At 43.4% G+C, this 10,099-nt stretch overlaps 2 protein-coding genes across 2 annotated transcripts in view; one reads left to right on the forward strand and one right to left on the reverse strand.

Moving 5' to 3' along the window:
• Positions 1-528: 528 nt before the first annotated feature.
• On the reverse strand, positions 529-8,723 carry T265_14653 (hypothetical protein; the record flags this gene model as incomplete). Its single annotated transcript, XM_009174631.1, has 6 exons — positions 529-583; positions 2,569-2,781; positions 8,207-8,303; positions 8,350-8,429; positions 8,467-8,574; positions 8,613-8,723. Coding segments are annotated over 6 exons (663 nt in total), but the record flags the coding sequence as incomplete, so codon positions are not given.
• A 222-nt stretch (positions 8,724-8,945) lies between these two features.
• Positions 8,946-10,099, forward strand: part of T265_08734 (hypothetical protein) — a gene marked incomplete at both ends in the record, with an annotated part of 4,804 nt that continues 3,650 nt past the window's right edge. Inside the window, one exon of the mRNA XM_009174619.1 lies at positions 8,946-9,070. Within this exon, the coding sequence (XP_009172883.1) occupies positions 8,946-9,070 (125 nt within the window). The remainder of the gene's footprint in view (positions 9,071-10,099) is intronic.

The following is a 10,099-nucleotide window of genomic DNA, read 5'->3' on the forward strand; positions in this document are numbered from 1 at the left end:
AATCGATATCAATAGCGTTCTTTTTTTCAGTTTCTATCCAGATTACCTGAATGAGTATCTTGGGATGTAGGCACTTCGGAATGGTTTTAGTAGGTCAGCACTAAATCCTTTCCCGTCCATTTTTATTTTTTTCCTTACAATTACGCCTTCTAATAATAGTTGCACAGCAGCGATGCACTAGTGTTGAACACTGATGTTATGCTGTCCATGATATTGATGATTTCTAGCAATGACCATGTAGGGCTCAGCTACCCCACGTAGTACGACCTCCTTTATGATAATTCCAAATTAAATATACCAGAGGAATCACATTGAAAAGAAATAAAATAAAATGGGTAGCTTAAGATTTATATAGGTGCACGGTTCTTGACTCTCCGGCAAAGATCGGCGTTTTAGATACATATTTCTGTCTTTGCCCATAGAGATACTAACCCAGATAAAAAGAACGAAAGGGACGAATATAGTTATCGGAGCATAGGAAAAACACCAAGCCAGAAAATGAACTAGCTAATGAGGCCAACATTTTTTTCACTCACAGAATGTCTTCAATGTGGAATCAAACACCATTTTTGGACGGGATACCCTTGGAAAACGGAAAATAATACACAGATTGGAGCCCAGACGGGAAGGAATTCAATGCTGCCCAGATCATGTTCAAAACCGTCAAGTTTCAACTTGAAAGAGTTTTCGACTAATTTTCATAGAGGAAACTACTCACAAGGTTGCTGAAAACTCTCGTGAAAACCAAATTGATCTGCAAATTAGTGTATTTCTCGAAAGCTTTCGAATAAGTTTTGGGATAAGTATCGGAATAGTCGTAGCCTACGTGAGACGGTAAGTAACTACCTGGTGCGTCAAAATACTTGCAAACAGATCTGCCACAAACCAGATAAGTTATCATAAAGTCACTTCTCAGTGGTAGGGTCACAAATCCCCTTTGATACCGATACAAACACAGGTGCACAACAAGATGGATAAACAGAGAGTTATTGTAACGATATTTTACCATGTTAATGCAGCTATTTTGGGAATTGGATAATGCAGTTTCCTAAAGATCGCGGCATCCACGATAGCTTGCTGAAAGTATGAAATTGTGGTTTGAGTTCGGCATAATGCGCGGATGAAGTATATACCCATCTGTACAGTTATTCAAGTTTTGCGGAATCACTCATTATGCGGTCAGCGTCTGTATAAAAGCCCTGATGACAGGACTATTTAGATAAGCACTTTTTAACCTGGAGATATGCATCCTACGAATTTTCACGCGTACAGATAAACTCCTCCAAACGTTTATGCGGTTTTATTAAATTTGCTGAGGGGCGAGCTGGTTCAGTGGTTAGAGCGAGAATTTACTGACCCCAAGGTCAGTGGCTCGAACCCGAGCTCTGCCTCTCGACTTAACCTGTCTAGGCTTGAGCAACGTGGCAGTACCCCAGCTCTCGTGCTTCACTCTTGTGGCATGGTAGTTAGGCACTGAAAGGGTGCTATAGAATAACGATTTTAAAAACTTTCTGTGCGGGCTCCATTTGTGACTGATCTTATGCATGAGGAATCCGCCCACATCATTTGAATTTCAACGGCCAGAATGCCGAAAACTGAGAGTAGGCTTAAGTGGTGTGAAAATTGCAACGAAACGGATAACCAAGCCCCTGATATTGGCAGATTGTATTCGTTCCAGCCGTCAAACTAATGTAGTGATGTGCGGAATATAGGTAGCTCAGATGCTCCAGTTGGTTGGTGATCTGGTCGTCCCTCACCACGCGCTGATCACGTCACTCCGATTGGTAATGAAATGTTTGCAATCCAACTGCCACGCTTGGCAAACGCACCAACAGTCCACAAGAATGTAGTTTTGTTATAGTGCGCTTGTGAGTAGTGTCCTTTATGGAAATTTACCATTCTTATATTGGAGAGTGAACTGGTTTGTTAATGGATAAACCGACCAACTTTCCGCGTCCCTCAGTGGAAACGTGCATGGCAGTAACCATGAGATTTGCGTTCTCTCCAAATTTCGGCTTCGTACGCTACAACATGGTTATTCGGGTGGCACGAGGCAAGTGAGTTCTTACAGACAGGAATCAGAGATGGAAATTATGACAGTATTTCCTTTTCATCAAACTGTTGAATTCCTCACCTCCCGACACTTGTGTTATCCTACCTGTAGTTGTCGTACGCGAAGAGTGGCCGCCACTCGACAAGATAAGATGATGGTCCAAGACACATGAGATAGCCCATAAGGACACAATAAACCCGCCATTCACAAGTTCTAGTCCTTTGTCAGTATGCCTAATATTCTAAATTTATATACAAGGTTTCTCAGGGAGTTTCTACGAATTGGAGTTTATAGTGGTACGAGCACGGAACATAGCCCTAGTGGCGAGCCATTTCAACTAAGGAGCCACAGCTCAATAAGTCATGACAAAAACGAAAACAGGCGAAGGGGAATGTAGGAGATAAGTTCGTATAAAGTATGTCCGAAGACCGCTGAGAAACCACTAAACTAGTAAGCTAATAGGTTAGGGCAGTTTCAAGCACAGGCTAGAAATCATCCGAATAAGGGCCAGTTACCTTACATCGTTGCCATCTTCACTGTTGGGCACAGAGAGTACCGACAGATCTTCGGGCTGTGAAATAGCGGGTGGTGGACGCAGGCCGAGGAAGAGGAGAGTTCCTACGGCGCCGCACCCCAGCATACCACCGAAAAGCTGTAATCGTAAACGTCTGTCAATGTATGTCACATCCGCCAAGGATAGATAGACATACAGACCGCCAACGATCTGCCTGAAAAATGGTAAACAGGAAGTTACAGAGATGGAGATGGTTCGCGATAGAAACTGAGAGTTTTCGGTTAGAAAGAGAGGATAACGATCGACGGTTGTTATAAGCGGTCAGTGTTTCGCGAGCGATCCAAGTGTCCTAACCTATGCACCCATCATTGTGTCAAAGGAAAGGGGCACAGCAGTCCTCTTCGGGACAACTGAACGGTGTCGCTCGTTGGGTTTCCGGAAATCGTTATCAGATTGCCTTTTCGAAATGACCTTTTTCTAGTTAGGAATGACGTCTTTCAAAATTAACGACAATTGTTTATACCTTGTCGTTGAACAACTTTCTGGCGTTTAGAGCGAAGCATCGGTGTTGAACACTGATGTCATGCTGTCGATGATGATGATGATGACGTGATGACTGGCGTTTGGAGGTAAACGCTTGTTTTTAGACGGGTTACGCAGAGGCCGCCTCAATGTTCAGTTTGGTCCAGATTCAAGACATCGAAGTAGCTATTCTGGTTAGAACACTACTTCAAGAGGCTGGTGAAAAATCATCGAGAGATCACTACCGTTCATCTCAGGTTCATCAAATGGTGTACTCCCAGAATTTCAGTCAATTAATGAGCCACCTAAAAGACAAAACCAATGGCGTTTTCCGTCAACCTTACGTATTGTATCCAGGATTTTCCTGAGGTTTCATATATCTAACGTCCGCATACTTCCAGCTGGTAGAAATCGAGTGGGGAATTCCACAAGTGTGGCAGAGGGAAGAGCATATTCAACCCACATCCAGTCAACCGTTTGTTTTCTTCTACCATCTTCGGTTCTGTTGTATTGCAGTCCGTCTCGATCCGCTTGAATAGAGTTCGGATGCAACTCCATCTGCGACAGTTTGGGTGGTTGCTAAAGTAGTCCAGCAGCCGATCCGCGTGTGCCTCTTTTCTTTATACCACTGTTTGCAGCCAACCATCTGCTGTCTTGTTGTCCAGTACATCTAGAAATGTCAACTTGTTGCTCTCCGTTTCCATTGTGAAGTGGGCGAGGAATACGCTGTTCAGCAATTGGTTCGTTGATGGCTATGTACTCATTTTCTAGCAGCAGACATTCACCTACATATCGCAGTCTGGCAGTACAATCTACCCCCAGTTTTAAGTGAAACATCCACAATGAAAATCGAGATTGGTGATCCCGCTGACACTCTATTGAGTGGTTCCTAAAATTCGCGACCGAACTCAAAGTAGGTTGCAAAACATAGATCCAGTAGTTAGCAGTTAGTTAGTTTAGAGCTCCCCGGTTGTCCAGAAGTTCGGCAATCATGCAGAATTTAAATCGACCGATGTGAACTGTGGAGTTATGCCGAAAAACACCACAGATCCTTTCCAAATAAGCCCCCCCCCCCCCCAAAAAAATGTAATCCCCGCCACCCAAAAAGGTTAGAAAAAAGAGGATGTGGAATTTGTACTCTTAGTTTTTATTGAAGAGGTTGAAATTGGGACATATAATTAGCAACCTGCATGAAAAGGCCCATTTTTCGGTACCTTTGCCTCCAAACGAACTCACACAAGTAGCTATTCACTAAAGATCGGTGTGTGCCGCACTGATAAAAAAGCGTTCAGCTGTAGCACCCTTCCGGTGCCTAGCTGCCATGCCACCCGAAGGAAGCACGAGGGCTGGGATACTGCCAGGTTGCCCAAGCCTAGACAGGGGAAGTCGAGTGGCGGAGGTCGGATTCGAACTGCGGACCTTCAGGTTAGCAATCCGCGCTCTAACCACTTCGGCCATCTCGCCGCACTGGCGATTATTCTGCATCTTGTACACGTGCCAAAGAGATTCGATTGTTTGTGCGTGAGCTCCAGTCGTTGCATCCACAAAGTTTTCAGTATGATTAACCGTTTCATGAGTATAACTCATATCAATCATGGTTTCCATTCCTCGGTATGATGCTCACACATCGGTGATGATGTTGGGCCGGGAGCGATGCAGGTCTGGATTGTGTTCATCAAAGTGGCCGCAGTTCGATCTGGCACTACATACATGAACACTTGTTTAGTTTCCCGTCAGATCCCTCCGAAAATCCACTGCTGGGGAAGGACTCGCCCTGCGTGGTTTTTACGGCGAGATATTAGCGTTTCATCGATCTCGACGGATAAACCTGGGCCGCCGATAACTGTTGGATTCTGCAAAAGCCGCCAGACGCGAAATTCGCGAAGAAAGTTCTTCGGGGCATTACACTACCTGTCAGAATCAGGTGAAAGTGTCATTCGGTGGCCATTGTTACATGAAAGTTGCCGATGTATCACTCCATGGCTTTGCGAAAAACGTATGGCCGTTTCCTCGTCATGAATGAGAGTTGAAAGCGTCGAAAGTTCATGCCATTGTTACATGAAAGTTGCCGATGTATCACTCCATGGCTTTGCGAAAAACGTATGGCCGTTTCCTCGTCATGAATGAGAGTTGAAAGCGTCAGAAAGTTCATTTAAGGAATTGTTTTTATCAAAAATAGGTCAAGGTTGTGTGCGTACATTAAATTGGAGCTGGCAAAAAGTGGCAGGGCTTAACTTTTCGCACATGCACATTTTGCTTATCTTGAAAAGATTCGACACCACTATTTCGTCGTCTTCTATTCTTCTGGTGTTTGGGCCTGTTGTGTATTGTTTATGGAATATTGGTGAGAAACATTACCCGAATTCATTGTTATTTTGAAATAATGTATGATCACTTCTGTCAGTGAGACGATTGGACGATTCGTACAGGTTCTTGGTTAAACTTTGGTAGCCCGAAGAATTGGGTAACTTCCGAGTCAAAGGTCTTCAGTCTCCAGGTCTCTAAATTATTAGGTTTCTTCGGGGTTCTATTTATTTTGTTTGTGAGTTATGTAGTTTGGCCGTTTCGAGGAGGGTAGTGTGGTTGGACAGGTCGGTTTTGTCCATGTATTCTGCTTTGTCCAGACTGACTGGCGTTCTTTCCCTGTCAACTGATGAGATAATAATGGTTTCACATCCACTTTGAGGCCATGCTTTTTTCTTCAGCAGATAGGGCTTTGTACGTCATGTTTCACGTGACAGCTAAAAAGAGTTTTGCGTATCGTCTTCCTGAGGCTGCTGGATTTAAAGGTGGCCAAATATACAGAATTGCTAACATCCTTGAAATTACGATTAAGCCTTTCGATAAGGATGTTTCCCTTCTATGCCTTCAACCGCCCGCTGAACAGGTTTATGATCTATGCTTTGTGCCCACTTGGCTTAACTATTGTGGAGAATTCACACTCCAGTGTGATGCGTTTCTTTTCAGTCGTATATAGCCCTCTTCTTGGTTTCATAGTTATGTTAAGTTGTTCTCATGCATCCCTTCTTTTGTTAAGGATCCACCCATATTTCCTTAATCGGTTGTAGATATCTGTAATCATCAGTCTGATCATACATCTACCGTTCCGTCTAGCAGGCATCATGCCTCAGGTCGGTAGAATATGCTGTGTGGAAAAGCACTCTGTTGCGAGCATTCGTGGGGTAGCGAAGTTGCTGTTGAAGAAAATCACCCGGTATGTAAAATCCCCCATCGACGAGCCGTTTAGAGCGAAACTGTTGGTGAGGTTGTGGAATATGGACCATTCTGCAGTCTGTCGTGGCAATGTAAGCCGTGTACTAGTTATAGTAATAGTAACAATATAATCCACGATAACGTATTCTGGGAGTGTTCAGTAGTTTCTGATCAGCTGTCGCCTGAAGAGGTTACTTTACTGTGTAAAGGCCGAATGCAAGTATCGTCAGTCGCATGAAGAAAAACTACGGACGATTCAGACGCTGATTTCTTTTCAATTACCCAACCTCCACAGCGAAAATGCCCAGTAAATTAGAATAACTTTTACTCAAAATGAGGTCAGAATAAGAAAAGCCCCACCAGACGACCGCCCTGGTCCACGCCAAGCGAGCGTATAGTACAAGCACGTTGCTAAAAAGTTCATCCCATTTTCCACAGGATGCATACCCACAGACCCGTTTACACTGCTGGGGAACTTCGACTTGATGTGAAATTATTGGCTTTATCCAGCTCTTGACCTGTTCATGTGACTGCTGCAAATACTGTTACGGTTTTACTTAAGTGGTCGTTGATCTTCGGTAGAATGTGATAAACACCGAGCAAAAGAATTTGATTTTGACTGCAGTTTGTGACTGAGATTTAGTCGGATACCGATCCAGGGGAGGGATCACGAGCTTTGGAGAGTAATAACAACGGTAGCTAAAATAAACAGTTTACACCTAATTGGGCACATGACATGTTTTTTTGCGTCAATTCAAAACACCACAGACCTTTGTCGCCCTCAGGGGTCTTAAAACAAAACGGAATCATGCCCAACAGAAGTGACAGCATGAATCCGACAAGCAACCTCTCGGACCTAACCAGATCGTTAATACGTGGATGCTCTATAGTTTTTGTCTCCCCATGATCACACGTCTGAACATAGATCTCTGGAGATGCCTTTGTGTTAAGCCCAAAAAATTTCGTTTTTCAGACAAAATATATAATTTGGTTCAGAACGGCATAGTTGTCCTAAAGGAAGAGCACACCGAAGTTTTTAACAACCTCAGACAAAAAATAAAAGTGTAGCACTTGTAACCATCGGTCCATGTGGTCGACTTTCAGCGGAAACAGATGCTTCAAATGTTGCAATCAGAAAGCCGGAACGAAAGAAAAGGTCTGTTGCCTCCTGTTCCTGTCGACGCATAAACAACACCAACAATTCACGGTAAAGAAATTTGACGGAGTCATCAGAGCTGTGGAAGGTGTCATTAAGTTCGTCATTAAGTTCTGGGAGCACCGACCAGCGACCGGTTAGTTTAATATGCTTTGATGTATACTAGCACAAGTAACAACCAGAACGTCGACATGATATGACAACAGACTAGGTGAAGATAAGCTGGTGGCTGACTTTTTATCGCACGTAGTCCGTTATTCCACACCTTCTCACATGTCCACAAGTCATACGGTTTGTTTTGATGTTGCTCGCATGAGTTTGGTTCTGGAAATATGCTTTATTTATTCCATGATGTGAAATCCATGAGTTTTTGTTGAAGCAAGGCCCGGACACTATATTAATTTCAACCAATTCCAAAGTTTCAGTGAATAAGTTGTAGTGAAAAGAGCTGGTTATAAACATGACATAAACGATGGTAGTCACTATCATCGACAGCATGATGCAAGTGTTCAAAACTGATACTTCGCTGCCATATCGATGGTAGTAACACTAAACAGTGCTACTGAGATAAGAAGGAACCCTCCACACGACTGAGACACAGTTGGAAAAATGTCCGATGACAATCTTAGATATGGGTCTACAGGCCTCACCGTCGAGCACGTTCAATAGTGAACTTTCCTCTAGCTGATTTCATGAACGAAGGGCAAACCAAAGTGTAAAAAACATGGATGAAATTTCCAACACTTACGATAATTGTAACAACGCCCAAAATATACTGAAATGTTTATTGATGTTGCGAGAATCTGACCATCGAGTGATAAATGCACCTTGTGCAGTCCAGAGAACTGAAAACGCATGAAACTACCAGAATAGTTAGGAAAGATTGCATACCTGCCGCCCCGAATCCACAAACAACTGAACCAAGATACAGACTCCAAGCACGTGGCTCCATAAAGCAGGCTACGAAGAGACTGGAGAGATTTGGATAAGTAACCGAGTAAGACCTACAAGTAGCAGATGGACCCGAGAAACATGGTATATTTCTCACCCAGTAATAATACAGCCACCGGGGAAAACCAGTTAAAGATAGCGAATGCTGCATACACTATGGATAAGCTGGAGCCAAAATCGGATAAATCAAAGGAACAACTAACCTCACATAACCAACCCCAACATTCTGATCAGTTCCTTTAGCAGCTGATTCAAGAACGACTTGCTGGAAATCGATAACGAGGCGAATAAAGGGAACGTACAAAAGTGAATGCATACCGAAAGTTGCGATGCTGTTTGAAATGCCGTAAACAGCGTGAAAAAGGCCAATCCTGTCAGAATCACATTGAAAATACTCAAGTTGAAAAGCATGGCGAATTATGGGGGGGAAATCCCTATGTTTGTTGAGCTGAAAATAAACAAAAGCTGCAACTATTATTAAAGTACAAGCGGCCGCAGTGCAACCCATTGATAAGGACGAACTTCGGTTTTATCCCATGCCTTTGGAACTACTGAAGTCTGGTGGAAAGACTCAGCTGATACAGCGTATTGTCTTACTGCCGGATACTTGGACAAGAACGGTTATAATTTATACAAGATCGATTGTGTACACATCCGGGAGGTAAGTCCACTAATTGTTGTTTCGGACGTCTCATTACTCTCTAGTGTTTACAGTCAAACCACTATTCGCGAACTGATGCATCAAGAAGGACAAAACGCCTGTTTTAGTGGAAGTTGATCACTCCTTATGAAACGATATTACATACATAAACGAACTCAGTCACGATTTTCTGAAAATCGTGATGTTCCACGAAACTGCTTCTGCAGGCCAAACGCAAGCGAATTTGTCAGCATAAGGAAGTTTGTGAGAATAATCCATCCCCGCATTCGACTGCATAAACAGGTTTTATTACCATCATCACAAGAGTTCTCGAAAAGCGACATGACTTTCCACTCCCTTTAAATTTCCTCACCTACTAGACGGAGGCCGACCGTAATGCATGTTCGTGCAGTGGGGCTTTCTACGAAATCAGTTTTTGTGATTAAAATACCATGCGACAGAGAACTCAGAATTAACTGTTGACCGAAGGGAGCTGTCATGATTTGTTACTCACCATCCAAGAGGCAGTAAGGAAATGTTTTATTGGAATTCAGTTCCATTTTTCCTGCCAATCATCGGTGAGAGACTAATTATCTAGGGAGCTAATCAACTAAGAGAGTTTCAAAAAATATCCCAAATAACCAATCTAAAAGGGAAATTCTCTGGGCTCAGATATATTTGGAGATAGAGCAGCGTACGCCGCTCGCGAACAAATGCACTGCTCCCACAAGCTTCCTGAGGTGACAGGGCGACTAAGCATTCGCTTCTCCAATAGCCGATTTTGTATGGGACGGAAGCGATTTCTGCTAATTGACTTTGAAATGCGTTTCATCGAGTTGATGTATGTACGTCGTCACGAAGATACTGGACCTTACACTCGTGTAGAGGTTTGTGTACCTCGGTGACTGTTATGGCTTGATGTACGGTAATGCAACTCCGTATCGGTCCCTTGGCTTCCTGCTCCGCCCACTATGTTATATCAAAAGGCACGGTAGCTCTACACAGCCCTTTATGGAGACAAAGGAAAATCATTACAACTGTATATATATA

The sequence above is a fragment of the Opisthorchis viverrini genome (assembly GCF_000715545.1).
Source record: "Opisthorchis viverrini unplaced genomic scaffold opera_v5_238, whole genome shotgun sequence".
Taxonomy (NCBI): Eukaryota; Metazoa; Platyhelminthes; class Trematoda; order Opisthorchiida; family Opisthorchiidae; genus Opisthorchis; species Opisthorchis viverrini.